At 38.9% G+C, this 19,555-nt stretch overlaps 1 protein-coding gene across 1 annotated transcript in view; it reads left to right on the top strand.

Annotated features, from left to right (window-relative positions):
• Positions 1-19,555, top strand: part of SCUBE1 (signal peptide, CUB domain and EGF like domain containing 1) — a gene marked incomplete at both ends in the record, with an annotated part of 216,319 nt that overhangs the window by 138,257 nt on the left and 58,507 nt on the right. The window contains one exon of the mRNA XM_082488477.1: positions 6,754-6,870. Within this exon, the coding sequence (XP_082344603.1) occupies positions 6,754-6,870 (117 nt within the window). The remainder of the gene's footprint in view (positions 1-6,753; positions 6,871-19,555) is intronic.

The following is a 19,555-nucleotide window of genomic DNA, read 5'->3' as shown; positions in this document are numbered from 1 at the left end:
CATCGAGTCCAACTCCCTGCTCCTTGCAAGACTACCTAACACTAATCCGTATGACTAAGAGTGTTGTTCAGATGCTCCTTGAACTGTGACAGGCTTGGTGCCATGACCGCTTCCCCGGGCAGTCTGTTCCAGTGACCAACCACCCTTTCAGTGGAGAACCTTTTCCTTATGTCCAGTCTGAACTTCTCCTGGTACAGCTTCATGCCATTTCCTCGTGTGTCATCACTCTTCACCAGAGAGAGATCAGCACCTCCCCCACTGCTGCCCCCCTTGAGGAAGTTGTAGACTGCCATGAGGTCACCCCTCAGCCTTCTCCAAGCTGAACATGCCAAGTGACCTCAGCTGCTTCTCCTAAGTCTTGCCCTTGAGACCTTTCACCATCTTGTTCGCCATCCTCTGGACACACTCTAATAGTTTGATGTCTTTCTTATACTGAGACGCCCAAAACTGCACACAGTACTCAAGGTGGGGCTGCACCACTGCAGTGTGGAGTGGACAATCGGCTCCCTTGACTGGCTAGCTATGCAGTGCTTGATGTACCCCAGGACACAATTGGCCCTTTTGGCTGCCAGGGCACAATGTTGACTCATATTCAACTTGCCATCCAGCCAAACCCCCAGATCTCTTTCCTCAGGGCTGCTTTCCATCCTCTTGTCCTGCAGTTTGTATTCATAAGCAGGATTACCCCATCCCAGATGCAGAATCTGGCATGTGCTCTTGTTAAATTTCGTACAGTTGGTGATTGCCCAGCTCTGTAGTCTATCCCGATGTGTCTGTAAGACTTCTACCCTTGAGAGAGTCCACAGCTCCTCCTAATTTAGTATCATTGGCGATACTAAATGTGTCAGATATGTATCAGCGATATGAATGTATCAGGTTCCAAAGAGATCTTGAGCTTGAATGGGATACTGAGTAGACATGAACTGTGCCCTTGAATTTGACACGCTGCTTGCTGTGTTTATGGTACTTCCCTTCTCCCTCTTCCCCTCCAGCATACTTTATCGGAAACAAAGTAAAAGTGAAACTCAGATTCTTTAGTCTCCGTAGGATATGTGAATCAGTTTCATTGAATAATAGACTCATAAATTGGAAGGGACCTCTGGAGTTCATGTAATCCAACCTCCTGCTCAAAGAAAGGGCAACTATACCAGGTTGTTCAGGGCCGTGTCCAGTTGAGTTTTGAATACCTCCAAGGCCATACATTTCACAGCCTCCCTGTGAACCCGTTCCTGTGTTTGACCACTCTCATGGTGAAAAATTTTTACTTCGTATCAAACTGGAATTTCCCATATTCTAACTTCTGTTTGTTGCCTCTTGTCCTTCCACTGTGCACCTCCAAGAAAAGTCTTGTTCCATCTTCTTTATACTGTTCCATTAGTTAGCTGTAGACAGAAATAAGATTTCCTCTGAGCATTCTCTTGTTAAGGCTGAACAACTCTCAGCTTCTCAGCCTCGTCATGTGCTCCAGCCCCCTAAACGTGATCTTGGCAGACCCCTTCTCAATTTGCTGTAGTATGTCCATGTCTTTGTTGCAGTGGGGTGCCCAGAACTGGACACAGCACTCCAAATGTTGTTACTCAAAGCACCAAATAGCAGGGTAGGGCCACTCCTCTTGATTTTCTGTTTGTACTCTTACTAATACAAGCCAGGATGTTGTTGGCCTTCTTTGCCTTAAGAAAACACTGCTGACTTTCATTCAACTTGTCCACCTGGGACCCCATTTTTTTTCTCTGAAAATGCTTTCTAGCCAGTTGATTCTAAGCCTGTTCTGTTGTTTGGGATTATTCCATCCCATACACAGGAATTGGATTTGCCTTCATTGAAGCTCATAATGTTCCCCTCAGGCCGTTTTTTCCAACCTGTTAAGGCCCCTCTGAATAGCAGCCCAGCTCTCCAGTGTATTGAAAACTGCCTGAATTTGGTATCAACCGCAAATTTGCAGAAAATGCCATCCATCCCGTAGTCCAGGTTGCTAGTAGAGACATTAGGCAGTATTAGCCTTAATATCGCTAGCTGAGGCTCAGGGATAGCTCTAATGTCAGATTGCCAGTTGGAATTTGTACCACCGATTCAGTCCTTTGAATCCGGCTGTCCAGCCAATTTTCAACTCCCTGTATTATCCACCTATGCAGTCTGTCTCTCACCACGGTGGCCATAAGGATACTATGGAAGACCATGTCAAAGCACTTGCTAAATTTAAGGTGTAAAACATCCACAGCTCTCCCCTTACCCACAGTGTAAGTCGTGTCATTGTAGAAAGCAGCTGGATTAATCAGACATGATATGTCCTCAGTAAATCGATGCCAGCCATTCCCAGTCATCTTCTTGTCTTTCATGTGCTTGTAAATGGCTTACAGGATGATTTGCTCCATAAACTTACGGGGATCTGATGTGAGGCTGGCTGGCCGCTAGTTCACCAGATCCCTCCTCTTGCCTTTCTTGATGTTTACCTTGTCCAGTCATCAGGAACCCTACCCTGTCCTCATGACTTGTCAAAGATTATAGAGAGTGACCTCACTAAGACATATGTTACTGTATGATCTTCAGATGTATCCCTTCTAGTCCCGTAGACCTATATAAGTTTGTTCTGCTTTGCACCGTATCTCAGTTCCTAAAACATTGGTTTGGATTTTAGTTCAAATTGAGCCAGGCTGCCGAACTGAATAGTAAAGATTCCAAGATTTGTCTGATTTTGAGCAATACCCTTAAAATCATATCACGCTCTTTTGATCATAGAGATAAAATGAAGTCACAATAGTTGGAGGCAGATTTTGGAGACACCTGTCTTTGAGGCTTTCAATGGCTTTATGAAATAATTGGCCACTTCCAAAAAACAGATTTGAATAGAAGCTTACGTTTTGAATGGTAATGTTTACCTGTTTCATAAAAGAAGCTGAAATTTAGGTTTTCAGAAATGTTCCCAAACCATGACATGTGTTCAAAGTTTCAGGCATTTAATAGTATTCAAAGCCAAATAAATACTGTCTGGTATCAGTCTTCTTTTTAAGAAAGTGGCCAGTTTCTATTGCCACCTGGTAGAGATTCTGCTTCAGTTCAGAAACTTTAGAACTACAACACGGAGAGCTGATCTTTCACTGCTAAACCCTTGCAGACACTGAAGTCACTTATTAAAGGACTGAATACCCATTTAACCACCTGGTAACTTGCTCAACATTCCTGATCCAGTGTTGACGGACCGACAGCTCAAGCTTGTGCTTTTTAATAGGATATTTTAATATCCAGAAGCAGTGCATATCCCATAGTGCAGTGCACTATTGTGAAAACAATAAATACCCTAATTGAGTAAACTATAAGTATAGAATGGTAGTAATGATTTTGGTTACTTCTTGTCTATAGATCCAGGGCACAGATACATGAGAGATTGTTCCAGAGGTAGGAGCTTACAGTGGAAAAACGCAATGTAAGCTGTCCCAGACTGCCTTATGTAAATAGATGTCCGTTTCTTTAGATCCCTGTTTCTGACTGAGTTTTCTGGTGGGAATTCCATAAGGATGTAAGTGGGGCTACAAACATCACTTTAAATTCACAGTAAAGTCTATTAGTTTCAAATGATGAGCTTTATCATAATTCAGAAGTAATCTAAATGTCAGTTACATGAGACTGCTTTATTTGTGTCTTCCAGTTCTTTTTCTACTCCCCCACCAAAACAAAAAACATCAGAAACATGCCAAAAAGTCTGAAACAAAACAAAACAAGATGAATAAATATGCTGAGGTTGTCTTTCACAGAGAAAAAAACACTGGAAAATTATCTGTAGGATCAATATCACCATGAAGATCTGAACCAAATTTTGAACGTCTGTTCTTTTCCTTCCATATAAGTATAGCTTCTCCAATGTGGTAGCTTGGAAATAAGTAATTTGCTTCTGCTCTTTGTTTGAGACCTAAAACTTGTATTTGCATTTCAAACGTACACTGAAGTCTGATAGTAGTGAGGTGAAGAATGAGTTGAAGTAATTTCTAACAGAAACACAAGTGGTGACACACTTTGGTTTATGTTGTATATAAGCCTCAGCTATTCTATTTGATGTAGCTCATAATACCTCTTTCCCACATTCTGCTATTCGTGTTTGCTTTCTTTTCCCAATGTTTTCTCACGACCTTGAGTTTAAGGAATTTCATCAATACATCTCTCCGATTATCCAAAATGGTAGAGGTACTGTCAGATGTCCTCTTGCTCACTTGGATCTTCATTCTGTTAAAGTTCTTCATGTATTAAAGTCAGAGTCACCAGGAAAGCTGAAGGGTATTTATCCTTTTTGGTTTGTTTTACTAAATCTCTGTGAAAATAAGAAAAGCTGGCTTGATTCCCTGTATTTATACATAGAAATAACTCTTGTTCACTGAATGACCCTTACCCTATAGATCCAGTCATCCATGCCATGGGAAAAAAAAATTGTTGTGTCTATTCATTTTCACTGGATGTCATCCAGAAAGGAGAAATATTGCTGCTTATGTTCATCGCGTGTTGATGAACTGCAATAAAGGACTCTTCATATGCCAAAGTTAATCTGCTAACGTAAGATTTACTGCTCTTTGCAGTGCCATGCCAAACGTACATCTTCAGCACTTTTTCCTGGTTTTTAACCTTAACTCTTTAATCCTGGAAAATCATCCTACCATTAAACTGTACGCAAATAAAAAAGTTTTAAATGACCTGAAACTTTTTCCCTTCTCTGAAACATAAAATCATTTGATAAGTTGGCCATGAGGACACACACACACATTCACATATAAATGGAAACGCCAGCATTGTCATTCACAGAAAAATTCTTCAAGCAGCAATGTCAGTCTCTTAAGTCTGTGAAATAGTCCTTCCTAGGGGAGTAAATGAAAAGCAGAACTATATTACTTAAACCGTCAGGTTCAGGTTCTGCAAGTTGTGCCTAAGGTGAGCAAGATCTCCGCCTGAAAATAAGGAGTTGCAGACCCAACTCCATTTTCAGAAAGCTGTTCCAGAAAATGTGTCAACCCATTTGTTAGCTGTACTTGCTGGCAGTTATATGCAAATCCATTTGTATACTGACTGCTTTTTCTCCATGATGTTATAACATAGCACACATGGCATAAAAAATTTAAAATCTATCTAGTAAAGCATGTGTGAATGCATACGGATGGCAGAGTTCTGTCCCATGCTCTTAATGCATGTGTGCCCCAACCCCTTGCTTTCAGATTGTTCATAAGTGCCAGCAGCTTATTCCACAACTGATGTAGAGGTCTGTGCCAGTGCAAAAGGAAAAAAAAGCTACACTTTTTTTCTTTTATTTTGAAGCAGTGAAGTCCCTCCAAAGGGCCAGTCTAAGTTCACCTTGAGGGCATTAGCAGAGGCTACTTTAAAATAAAAATCTTTTAGTACTAGTCAATTGAAAGATAAAGCCTTTTCTGTTCTCTGTAAATAATTTTTGATCAATGTACTGTTCTAAGGCAATTCACGATTAGCATATCCTATAGCTTATTGTCAGACCTTGTCCACAGGGTACAATTGTGACACAGACTGTGAATATTCAGCAATAGGAGTCTGTAAATCTGAGTAAGTAATGACAAAGCCTCTTTAGGGAAAGCCAGAATGAGGTGAGCTGAGTAGAATAGTGGCAGTCTTGAGGGGCAGGGGGGGTATTTTAATTTAATCAAAGCCAGAGCAACTGAAAAAGATACTATTAAAAGGACTTGCTCTCTGAAGTAAATACTTTTCAGATAAATGCACCGTTCAAACTGATGTGCTAAATTGGCATCCTTACATCCACTCTATTCTCTGGATCAAAGCAAAGTTAATCATTTTACTTGCCTTTTATCTATTTTATGGATGTGTGTGTGGGTATGTGTGGGTATGTATGTGTACGGTGTGCGCATGTGCACACACGAGTAACAGAGGTTTTTGCTTTTTCTGTAATGAAGTTGAAGATTTTTTTTTTTTAATGTAGTGGTACCTAATAGTCATTGCCCACTGTTGTAAAAGCTCAGAAGTATTGCAGCTTTCTCTTGCCTGTGTTTGCCCAGCCACCCTTCTACATACTACAAGCACTGGGAAATTTCAATGACACAGCTTGGAATGGGTTCAGTGACCTCAATTATGCCCTCCCACCCACTCCAAACTCCTTTCAATTTGCAAAAAGCTTTAAGTGGACAAAACCCAGATGCCTTTTGCTTGTAGTTCAGTAAGAACAGATTGGGCATGTAGATTCTTGTCAAAGTGATATATGTAGTTCATTTTCCATTAACTCTTTCTTAACTAAGGATTTTAAATTCTCGGTTCTGAGTCTAGCACTCTGCTTTGCTTTCTACTGCTTTTTAAAGTTCATTGTGCCTACAACATCGTTTAAAAAAATGAACCTTAAAAAGCCTTGGCTAGACATTGACTGATATGAAACAGACTGAATGTTTGGTTCTGCTTTTAAAGGCAATCACTTTTTTTTTCTTTTTAAACTTGTTTCATATGTAATAACCCATCCTATTGTGTAAGACAGTTCAAAAGCACTAACTAAATATAACAAATAAAGACACCAGTTTGGGGGGAAAAAGAACTCATGACTTGTGGAAATGATTTACTAGTCAAAACCAGCACATGGGCCCTGATGACCTTGAGAGCTTGCTTCAGTTGGCTTGCTTAAACTTAGATTGCTTTCATAATGTTGTAATATTCCCTCAAAGAGCCGGTGCCTCTCCCCTCCCCCCGAACATTTCATTACACTCCCTTTCTCCCTCTCTCTCTCTCTCTTTCTCTTTCATTCTGCAGAAACATGTGCTGTCAATAATGGAGGCTGTGATCGGACTTGCAAGGATACTGCGACAGGGGTACGATGCAGTTGCCCAGTTGGATTTACCCTGCAGCCTGATGGGAAAACGTGCAAAGGTCAGCTTCTGTTTGCTTTGCAATGCATCGTTTGCCTTCAGTGGTTCCAGTACAAGATGTAAATACTCAGTTATTTAATCAATACTTTTAAGTTAAGGCCATACCGGCATAGTGATTTCAATTGAGTTCATTGGCTTTCTCCTTCCCTAATTTTTCTGTATTTACCTATTTCAATCATTTTTCTCTCTATTTATTAGAGGGTTTTATTACTGCAAAGAAATGAGATACAGAGGTCAAACTGTTTCAAACTGACCAGAAATTTAGAGGAACAACTCTGGGCTGCAAAAAGCCTTCAGTTTCAAAGGACAGTCTGATACTCTTGTAGAACTTGTAGAACTAATTGTGTCTGAATTTGTCTATTCAAAAAGCAAGTTAAAATTCTCAACCAGTACTTTGTTACCTGCAGACAATCAGCCGATTATTGCTAAGTGAAGCCAAGCAAAAGATGCAGAAGTATTGCTCAAAAAAACCCCAGACAATTGTCCATTTCTGCCCATTCAAAACATAGGTAGACATCTACAAAGGAAAACCAAAACAACATTTACTAGTGCACAGGTCTAAACCATACAGCTGATGCTCAGATTTTACTGTTCCAAAGGCAGCCCAAGAACCTTGTCATTTTGTCCTTCACGAGTGTATTAAAACTGAGGTCAGGGGAAGAGAGAACAGAAAAGAGCATCTGATATCACTGTCAACATCTGTTCTGTTCAGGCAAAAGGGACAGTTCTCAGATATCCCTGCAGAATCACACTTAATGCCACTATGCATGTGAGTAGATTTGGATACATGTTAGTAGGACCAGGCCCTCCATCCACCCTTTTCCCATCGTCCTATGTATTTCTTTTGAGCTCCATTGCAAAAGACTTGGTGATGGACGTCCAGGAAGACATTGCATATATTGCTGTCACAGAGAATACTTTTTTATCACTCAGTGACTTAGCATAAGTTGACCTAACTTGCTAAGAAACTATTGGGACTTTTTTCCTTCAAAGTAACCAGAAATGTCAGAATAGCTTCAGTCCGGGGCTTGATGTTACTTAAAATAGTAAAACCCACAAAAATAAACAGAAAATGTGTGGTTTCCTCTTGCTCCGGGCTGAAAAATCCCTGTGCTTGGGCATGATCCTGTTAGTATTTATAGAAATAACAGTCCATTTGCCTGTTTATTTGAAAATAAAACATTTAAACTGCCATTGCACACAATGGTAATAGTTAAGGGTGAGCACACATCAAAAATCAGTCGGTTTAGTTCAAGCCACATAAAAATAAATCTTCATTTTTACAGGCAAACTAGCTAAGCCGTAGCAGAGCAGTCACAGTGATTCCACCGAGTGCTTGAAAAGGAGGCATTTTAATACTGTAACATACACCTAGGCTTGATCATAATGTTTATTATTGAAACTATATCATGAAAAAAAAAAGATTAATTCTAAATTTAGAAGTTTGGGCACAGAACTAATATGAAACAATATTTATATAATAATCAAGTCTATAATTAGTGCTACAGACAAAATTGAAATATTCAGCTGATCCTCAAACCAAATACCCTGGCTCTAAGCTCTTTTACATTTTTTCTTTTCCCCTTTTTTATGAGAAGAAAATATAACAAACAGAATCTGTATTTTTATGATACTGCAGATTCTTTCTTACTTTCTTAAAATAAGCAGCAACTGGAAATTAACTCACATGGTTTAACAAACCAACCAGGCCATTTCTTTTTAACCTTTGTTGACATTTTAGGAAATACTCTTCATCATAAAATGGTAAAATATATGTTTTGCATTTAATTTAACTGTAATTAATAATATTTATCTAATGTATTGCTCTGTGAGATTTCTGGGCTAGATTCTGCTTCCCTGAAGCTGAAGTAACTTCCCATTTAAATCTGTGCGTGAAGGATCCTGCACTTAGACCAGTGAGGCTTCTTCCGTAGCTTTCGCAGGCAGTCCTCAGTCAAGACTGCTGTCTAAGATTTACATCTTCTGAATGAAAAAGGGAGAGTTTTGGTGGAGTGGCACTGAGGCCTTCTCAGCTTGTCTTGCTTATAGGTAAAGCCTGGAAAAGGCTGGAGTGGGGGAATTCAGTGTGCACATACTCCTTCCTCTGACTTCTATAGGCAACAGAAGAAAAGAGTGATCAGCTCGAGTTTTCTCCTTTCTTTTTTTTTTTTTCCTCTTTACTCTGCTTGATTTGACTGGCCCACAGTTCCTCATATATACAGTTCATTGTTCCCTCTAGCTGTAACATTACACCTGTGGGGTAAGAGCAATGGATTATCTATTGGATGCACTTTAGAGCATCTTCAGGGGTCATGCAGCTGTCACATCCTGTCTTTCTCGGGCAGAGTTTTCTAGTGCGTCAAGGTGTCACAGCATCTCCAAGTGAGGTTTTTCATAGAAATATCATTTTAAGAGAGGTTATATTTCTAAATATGGGAGACAGATACGCCATTATCTATTAAAGTAGAGAGACAGACCATGTAGGAAAAGCTGAGAGAAATTGGAGGGATAATTAATATATTAACCGAAAAATGCACTTGTGGTTTCAGCAAAATGATTAATATGTTTAGGTTGAATTTAGCAAATAATGTTGACCAAAAAGAATGTTTTTATTGGAAAGTCTATGATTTTTCAGTCCATTTTGGCTTCTTGCTCTCTAAGACATTTTACATAGTGCAGCTACTATTTGAAGTTTTGTAGTTGCTTAGATTCAAGAGGCTTAAATAGGACTCAAAGAAACATCTGAACTTTTGAGTACTCCAAGGTGGACATTGTGTTATTTATTAATCTGCAATTCTAGCTCACTTGTAGGTGATTTTCTCAATAGTGTGCTTTTACCATAATGGTATTTTATGGAAATTTATTGCCACTTTTCTTTCTTATTTTTTGCAAGGGAATCAGGTAAATTAAAGAACATTTTTATTTTAAAATTAATGAAATAAATAAAAATATCGTTTTTCTAAATAACAAAAATTCCTAGATGGTTCTGTTCATAAAATCAGGATTAATCTGTTTTAGGCATTTTACAGACATGTAATGGCAAAAAGAGTTTACTGTCCAAAATGTTCACAGGTTTTTGTTTAGTAGTTTGGCGTTTCATTAACTGCTTAGTGTAGAAAAAAGGCAAGTATACATACATAAAGGAAAAGCAATTTTTTAAGGAAGAGTATATGCAAACATGCTTTATTTGCCAAAAGAAGGCAAATAAACCCTATTAAATGTAGGCAATTGTTCTATGCTTTTTTTGCAATATCATTATTTCATATCCTATAGTTCTATCATAAAAGCTGGGGTGGATTCAAATCACAGAGTACCGAACTGAGCCAGGACAGAAACTGTGGTATTTCTCCTGGCCCTTTCCCAATGCATCAGCGAATGGAGGGTGCAGGAAAGTAATTTCCAAGTAATACGAGGGACCTACCTTTAATCGTTTTTCATGTCGACCTCTTTCACAGTCTCAGTGGGAAATGAGTTCATTGTACCTCAAAGAATCGAGCTCCTTTTGTTAATGCAGAGTACAGCCTGGTTTATATCAAATGTCAGTAAAATAGGGGAAAAAATGTTGTGGAGAATGCTTTAACATGTAATATGTACAGGTAGCTGCATAGCCAGTAGGAAGACTACTGTAGCAGAAGATTGTTTTGGTTTCTAGAAGCTGAAAAAATCTTTTTTATCTCTGATTCTTTCTTCCTTACATATAGTACTTACCCAATCTCGTAGTGAAATAACAACAAAAATGCTGTCTGTGGTCTAGTTAGAGGGACCTTCAGATGTATTAATGGTGGCTGGGATAAAAATTCATTAACGCTTTGCTGTTCTTTAAAAGTCAGCGTCAAACTCAAGTCTTCCCTCAGCTGGGTTGGCACACAATGGAGAATGCTCCTTTTTTCCCCTTCAACCTTCCTATCAACTTGGCTCTTAATAAGCCAAACTATGGGGGCCTTTGTCAGCTGAGACAAGACACATCCCAGACAGAAAGAGTTCCATATTCTCCCTCTAATTAATGCTATTTAATTTCTCCTACCATTGTAACTGGGTGATCCCAGCTTGATGCTGAGTTCATTTGATGCTGTCAGTTATTGTGCTGCACATGACAAAACAGTGTAGTTCATTTCCTTAAATGCCTACCAAGTCGTCCCACAGAAGTCAGCTAATGCAGACGGAAAGGGAGCCAGAAGATTAAAAGACATAGTGGCCGGGGATGCTTATTGCTCATTGCCTCCTACCCACTTTTTAATATCCTCTATATTGTGCATATATGCGCTTGTTGGTTTTGTGCATCCTTCCTGCTGAGTACCCTTTTCATGCATCCAGCTATAATCTGCCCTCAGTGAGAAGATTCATCAGTTTAGCATTTTAGTTATATTAAATAAAACTTATGTAGCTGATGAAGCAGGAGACTCATTTGGAAAAAACTTGTGGGTTCAAGAGGAGTGAAGTCAGAGTAGATTAGACTTAGCACAGATTTCTGAAGATTGTTTAAATCCAGCTGCCAAACTGGATCAAACAATAAAAGGCTCGTCTGCCCGAGGGCAGCTATAGAAGGATGGGAGACAAGCTGAGCAAGGGAGCATTCCCTGAGCAAGGGCTGGGAATGACTGCAAAAGACATCTGAGAGACAGGGACTTTCTTTGTGGGCTCTCTAAGAAGTGAATTAGAGCAAGAGGAAGGGCCACAGGCTTCTGGCATGGTGTAAAATATAGGACCGTGTGTCTGATGTGCTCCATCTTTGCCTCAGCGGTTTAACAAAGAAACTGTGCCCTCAAGGCACTCTTGTGCCCCAGAATAATGCAGCTTCCCAGCACCGTACACATAGACATAGAGGAACTGTGCAGGGTGCAGCACTTGCTGAACTCCTAGAGTCAAATGGCAGAGCAAATATAATATTTAAGAAGGAGAAGAGAAGCATAACTGGATTTCTAAGGGGGTTATAGAGCAAAAGCCATATCTCAAACATGGCTTTTCCATAAACATCTATAAAGTGCCACCTAACTTTGCAATGCCCCATAGATGTTCTGTAATAGCAAGGTGTGTATTATTTTGTTTATCTAACTTTCTATTTTGCATGATTTTTCCAGGTAGGTTTGACAGTGGGATTTTGAGGAGGTAGATATTCATCTGGGCTAGAATGTCAGTGGTTTTGGTAGCAATGTGATGTTACATTGATAATCTGACACCAGCTGTGGCTAAATACAGCAGTATTCATTCATGTGCATTAATAGATCTTTGCAAAGCCCAGGTGATCTCATGGACATGTATTTCGGAGACAGAAAGTTCCCTGCACATCTCCATCTAGAGATGGGGCATTTTATTTACTGTGCAACACTAAGCCCTTCTTAGCCCTCTGGCATATTGTTTAACTAGAGCAGTGTTACGCTGGGGTTATGTGACTGGATGCTCTTTAGGCAAACATTTCTTCTTCCTGCTGTCTCATTGTCATGGTTACCCAGCAATGTGGTGTGCTCCCTACTTCCTTGAAACAGGCCCCCATCCTTTTGCATTCAGATGCAGCAAAGAAATGTGGCACTTACATGCTTAAATACTTGACTGTGCTGCAGTGGGAGCATCAGAAATGCCTTAGCGTTGAAGGGTTTGTCCAGTAACTCAACTCTGTGACCTTCGTTATCATTAAGCAATCTAGAAAAGAAGAGCAGGACCATAGAGACTAATGAACAATTTCAGTCAAGGGATGGAAGCAAAGTATATTGAAATAAAAGGGAATCTCCGTATTGGCTTTATTAGGTTGACACAGATTGCTCTTTTTTATCTTTCTTAATTGCAGCAGGAAAATGCATTTTAAATTGGTTTTGGATACAAAAAAAGTGAAACCCTGAAAGTGAATTAAATTTTGAAAATGGAATTCTTTCTGTGAGGAAAGAGTTTGTTACAGAATGAGTTTCAATGAAGCAAAATATGTCATGTTTTGTTAAATATGAACTGAAAGGTTTCATTAAATTAAATGTTTAAAATTAATGTTTGACATCAGTTTGGTATGAGAATATGACTCAGATGTTGAAGGCTTTCCTCTCTTTTCATTCAGAACACACTAACACTAAGTGAAAAGCTCACAATGAACAGTTTAGCTGGCCAATTTGGCTTCATTTCCTGGCTAGAGAATATCTGTGAACAGTTATGATTTCCTCCATCATTCCATTAGTCAAAATTACTTAAAATTTGTTTTAGGTTTTTTCTCTAAATTGGATTAAATTGACTAAAGCTTTTATAATTGCATCTTGTCAGTCCCAATCAATTCATATGAAAAAGTTTCCTCCTCTTTTAGAAAGGAACACCAGAAGGAGTTGCAGGTTATTTTTATTGTTTATTGTTAGTAAGACACAGTTGTTAATCTGGTACATCAACTATTAGCTTGCCTGAGATATGATATTACCTTCGTTTGACTGTGATTGATTGGATAAGTTTTAGTGGCGTATTTTTTTCACTGGTTGGCTAAATGGGGAGGTTTTTGCAGTAGGAGTAATTACGTATGATGAAATCAGGTTTTGTTTGGTTAATATCCCTGATCAACTTCCATATTTTTCCATGCCAGTAAAAGTTTGACGGTAAAATATATCCCTGTGCAAGGTAACCTTTGAAAAATATATGCGTGTCAAGTTTACACCAAGGCAGGTAGAACTTTAGTGGCACATAGAACCACACTTTTCACATCATATAAGTCTCTCGATGCCTTTAGAATCAAGTCTATAGGTTTGGAGCAGGTCTTCTGAACTAAGATTTGTCTCACCTAAGAGGGAAATGCAAGACAGGCACAAATGAATTCATGTGAATAAACTTTTTTTTTTTATTATTTGGGCACTGTTCTAGTTTCCTTAGCTATAAACAGATGTCCTGGAAAGTCGTCACCCAAATACAAAGTTTTCTTCAGTTAGATTGCCACAGAAAATGCTTAGGTTTCTGTTTAAGTGAGACCATCATTTTACCAAAGGTGTACGTGACTTTTTCATAAATGAATAAGAAGCATTAAAGAAGACGTCACTAAAATAGCATGCTGAAAGGTAAACTAAGTTCCCTGCTGAAATGTATAACTTCCATTTGAAGGTGCACAGCCGCAGAATTTAGGTATTTAGCTTCTGCATAACTTTGAGGAATGTATTGCATTAGAATCACTAAGATGCCGTGCTATAAAGCTGGAATTATGTTCCTTGTTGAATTAATTTCATATACATCAGCATTTTAAATTAAAAGGGATGTAAATGATCTCAAGAGTTTAAACTTAAGCAACTTAAGGTTGCTTATAGAGGCATATCTGTTCATAGCTGACTACTCCTACTTGAGATCTGCAGTCTATTTTCTGTGCATCTCCCGTTAGCATTATCCTTTAGTGTGATATCTGTGATACTCCACACAGTGAAAGGAGTATTGGTGCCTGCTCTACAGTATATGACGTTGGTGTCTGTAGGTATTGTATTGGCACCCAGAGCAGGTCCTGGGACATACAAAAAGAGGTTTTTTCAGCTCAACTTTCTCTAGCAACATGAAGATTTTTTTTTTTAACACATGTGAAGAGGTCAGTTTAGTTTCCGCCACATTAGACACACATGGTTTTTGAGGTACATAAGCATTATGAGCCCTTAGCTATTAGCCATAACAAGCCATTAGCATTTTCCAGTGCTCTCTCAAAAAAAGGGAAAAAGCATACATGCATATGGTGTGAAAGAATAAACTCAAATGAAGTTAAGTTGCTGGCAGTCATCACCTCCACTGCAGTTAGATTGCTGTGGTACCAGCAAATGTCAGCATAAATGTCAGTCACAAGATTACAAGCAGCAGTGGGTTTTTACGAAGAGGACATCTGGCAAAGCCAGAAAGCTTGTCTTATTCCTTTTCCTTCTGATTACATTCCCTTCATAATTGCAGCACCTGAAATGGCCATTTACTTCTGTATCATGTCTTTAAGCTAATTTATCTAGTTAATAGAGAGGTTGTACTCTTACTTTTAATACTGGTTCATACTATTGCTGCGTGATGTCAGATTAATTTGGTGTACAGCACATTAAATTTTGTTAACATTCTGCTGATATGTTGCCTTATGTTCATAGTTTGGTTTGGAGAGTAGCATATGGAAAACAGTCCGTTAGCCCTACTCTCAGTCAAAGGTACAGTGATGACTAGTGAGAGCAGCTTTTCATTTAAGCTAATAAGTAGCTTCTCTTTGCTTGCTGTGCATAAATAAAGCTATCTGGGTTGGATTGCTCTGGGATATCCCAGAGCAATAGTATGCATGTTGCTTAGAGTTTGTCAAAAGTAACTAAGGAAAAGACAGGATTACTCTCAGTAGGCCTTAATTTAATATTTTGGTATCTCCACTGGAAGAAAATGCAAAACTTTGCAAATGGAAACAGATTGAGATACACTGAGTGCTTAGACCCTCTATGAAGAAGCTGACCCAAGCAGATTGAACATTTTAACCGTGAGTCCTGGGAGTGGCAAGTGATACAAGGTTTTTAGGTGATTGGCCAGATACACTTCAAGCTTTTTAGGGGAAAATGCCTCAGACAATTTAGAAAATTGAATCCTTATGGGATTTCAAGTCAAGAACCTCAGGAAAAAAAAAAGCATTGAAAATTACTATTTCATTTTTAAAATAAACGTTGTCATCCTCAGGCCTTTGTATAAATTGGCCCTTCTGTGACTCTTCCTTTGATCCCCAAGGCCCATATTGCCCCTGCGATGGATACCTAACAAGAATGTCTGTCCTCTCTTCTGTGTATCAGCTCTCCATGGTCATCAACTTTGATTTTGGACCTTGTGCCTTTCACTTCTCTCAGGAATCCCAGTGTCCAATTTTTTAGAATATGGTCAGAAGATAGGTGACCCCAAGGAAAAATAAGCGCATCAGCCTTGGTAATTCCTTGGTATTAGAGGTCTCAAATCATATGGCTAAGCTACCTCCTATTTGCACAAGCTTAAAAATATGTGCATTGGGAAATAACACGGAACAACAGCTGACACCCTCTGAACTCATATCCAATCGCAATAACATGCTCATAAGCACATGCAAATAGTCTAATCCCAGCCTATAGGGTGTCCTTCAACTTGCCTTGAAAATATCTCTGAACTGGATTACCCATTCCACTTCCTTTCGGAGTCTGACCAGTGAGGAATAAAGTGACTCTTCTTGATCTCAACAATAGAAACAAAATATATGAAAAAAGTGGATATTAATACAGTGGTGCAAAGTGGCCTGTGTTCTCCACTCGCATGTGAAAGTCAATGCAGGACAGAATTTCAGTCCCTGTCTGATTTCCTTCTAACTTATGTGTCTCTCCCTCAGAAAAATATCCTACTCCAGAGGAATCAGATGTCTTTGGTTTTTATCAACAGCAGGGCACAACCTATTTGTCAAAGCCAGTCCACAAGCTGTATGGAGTCAGGGGATAGAATTTTAGAAGTTAGTTATTAAAGTATGTGTTGTCTTTTAACAACCCTTAAGTGTTTACTGAAGTGGTTTATTTCAAGCCGTTCTTTCTCCCTGATGGCTTTCTCCCTGCTTCTCATCAACGTAAATCAAGAGTAAACTTCCCAATAGTCAAATCAAGATCTAGTCTTCATAATTCATTATATAACTCTACTTCCGTCAGACCCCTTACAAGACTCTGCTTTCAAGCTACAACAACTTACCCTCCCAGTGTTTGTAACTAGAAATAAGTGCACGTTCAAATATAAACACCATTCGAGTTTGCTTCTCTGTACATGTAAGCAAAGAGCTATCAGAAAATAGAAGAGATCAGATAATCACAAGCCACTACAGCCATGAATCAAAACAAAAAATACCTTTGCCCTCTCCATGCAGAACGCAAGGCAAATACAAATCTTGTGGCTGATATCCGTCTTTTATCCTAAAAACAAGAAGAAAAATTAAATACAAAAACTTCTTGTATCTTTGCATGGATAAATTATATGACACAGAATGGAGAGTGGACAGAGCAACATCTTTGCCCTGCATGAGAAGTCAGCACCTAAATAAATTCATGAACATGAGACATGTGAAGAATTATAGTCGTGAAAATGTGGGTCCTCCAGTAACTAGACTAGTGCTTTTAGGAGGAACAATAATAGTAATTTTCTATATATGTGTGATGTGCAGATTAAATGTGCAATTAAACGTTCAACTAAAGTAGCTGAATTTTCTTTAAAATGCCTTCTGACAAACAAGTTCTGACCATTTTCCAGTGCTTCTGCATAGTTGAGGCATCACGAGATCACATGCCATTTTCAGGAAGCAAGCAGATAGCTTCTTGGTAAAGGCAAATTTGTGAGAACCTCAAACTGCTCAAGTGATTTATGGAAACCAACAAATTTTCTGGTAGATGTTGCGGCAGCAGCGAAGGATCTCCCTGACTCATCCCCTTCTTAGTACTCCCCTTCTTCTGACAAAACCCATATGATTAATAAAACAGAGGCATTTGTGCCAAAGAAGCAATCAGAGGCAGCCAGTGGGTGATTTAGGACTGTGAAATAGATGCAAATGCATAACCAAAGAAAAAAGTAACAATAACAACATTAAATGAGTGGAAAATTAGGACTTTTGTCATTTAAACAGTGATCCTGTTCAGTGCTTGAGTACTGTCAAAAGTTTCTGAGAACACAAACTTTATAACCTCTTTGGGAAGCACCAAGAAAATTGTGTTATAGTGCAACTTGGTAAATGCTTCTAGAGGGAATTCTTTGGCATATGAATCAACCATATGCATGGACTATGCTGCATAGATAACAGGTAGACTGGCAGTTGGTGAAAAAAGAAGATGCAAAGGAAATTTTCTAAATTTATTTGATAGGAGTGACAAATGGAATACTAAAGCCAAAAGAGAATATTAAATAACAGAGGCAGTTTGGAGGTCATTTTTATTTTGCTAGGACTTAAGCAAGATGCAAGACCCTCTGTGTCAAAAAGAAAACCTCATAAAGATCAGTATTGAGAGAGGGAGATCTGAGTAACTGATGGAAGAGAAATGGTCAAGTTCAGTTTATCAAAATTGCTGATTGTTTTAGAAGAGATGGATAAGACCAGACAATCAGACCAGAGCATGAGCTCCCAGGTAGCTACAAAAACAGTTTCAAAATAGCTACCTAAATGTGGATTAAAGAAGCAAACATTAAGGCCTGTCTGCAATAGCCTTATTGCTGAGGCGACAGTCATTTTATGTGATTACATCGATGTTATCCAGTCTCAAGACAAAGAATGAATAAGATCAACCCAATGTGAGGAAAATGGTAATGGCATCTGGCAGACAGCTGCAGCAGCTCAGTAGAAAGCTCTGTGTCATGTCCAGTGAGGGGGCCACAGTCATCTGGCCCAGCGCTGCTGCCCTGGAAACAACTCTTTCAAGGCTTGACAAGACTGGAAGGTGACTCAGAATTAGGATTCTAATTTTTTCCCCACTTTTTTAAAGAAAAGAGGGACTGGTTTTGGCCCAAAGGCAAATCTGGCATGTGATAAGATGACAGAGTGTCTGACTGAGGGGCAGAGGAAGGCACAGAGAGAGGAGAAGGGTCAGCAGAGTTGGTGGTAAAACCATAGATTGTGGAGGAGACGTTGCTGAGACAGACAGATGCTGGTCACCAACAGAAAATGTGTGGAATTTGGGGGAGGAAAAGGTGGAAAACTCATGATGGTAGATGGCTGCAACTGGTCAGAGGCCTAGCAAGGAGATAAGAAAGATGAGCAATTGGACACTGACTGATGGGTATGTATGTCAACTGGGCATCAGAATGGCGAATTTTAGATATATAGGCATCATTTGATCCAGACTTTCTAAGACAGAATTGAAGTTCCAGGCTGTAGTGAGGAAAAATGAAATTATAAACTTATGGGATGTGAAAAAATGAGAGGAAATGAAAATTATAGATACTAACACAGGTGAAATTTGTCAGAAAGAAGAAAATGGAGTGGAAAACAAAAAAAAGGAAAAGAGGATGGAGAGCAGAATTCAAGAAACAAAACTGTGGATAACATCTGCCTTCTAACTGTTGCTACAAATTTATCTAATCCAGAATGTATATGAAACTTTCACTGCCCTGTCCCCATTTTGGGGGGAATTGCCTTATTTTTTTATTTTTTTTTTAGGTTAAAGACATACAATTCATTTGTCTGCTGTAGACTTGTTCACGACAGACAAATATAATATAACAGATTATCGTCCATTAAAAAATTGCAGACTTGGGTCAGCTGCCATGTAACTCATTCAGTTTCATTCCCTCCCAAGGGTTCCATCTATCCCCACAAAATAAATTCATGTGTACTAAGTTAGGGGTTTTTCATGACTAGGCAATATCCCTGTTCCCTGGAAACTTGCAGTTGTTATTTGTCTTTGTGAACCTCCCCTTTGAAAATGCCAAATCCTTTAAATTAATGCTTGGGAGGGTCATATTTTGCATTTCAGTTGTTGAAAAGACCTTGCATTTATTCAACAATATAAAGCTCCCTGAGGATCAGCAACCACAGTTTATTATGTAAAAGCATGCTGTGCTTTCTGTAATTTGGGAGTTGACTACTCACATAATCATAGCTACCAACATTCGAAATTACAGTATTTTTTTCATTCTTTTATTGTTGCTTGTTTCATCATAAAATACAGCTTGTTTTTTATATGGCTAGATCCTGCTCTCAGTGAAGTATTTGTCTTCCCTGGTACAGAACAGATCGCTGGTTGGTTGTAGTAATGTCT

This window comes from Vanellus vanellus (assembly GCF_965231255.1).
Source record: "Vanellus vanellus genome assembly, chromosome: 1".
NCBI classification, from domain to species: domain Eukaryota; kingdom Metazoa; phylum Chordata; class Aves; order Charadriiformes; family Charadriidae; genus Vanellus; species Vanellus vanellus.
This window is presented reverse-complemented; position numbering and strand designations above follow the sequence as displayed.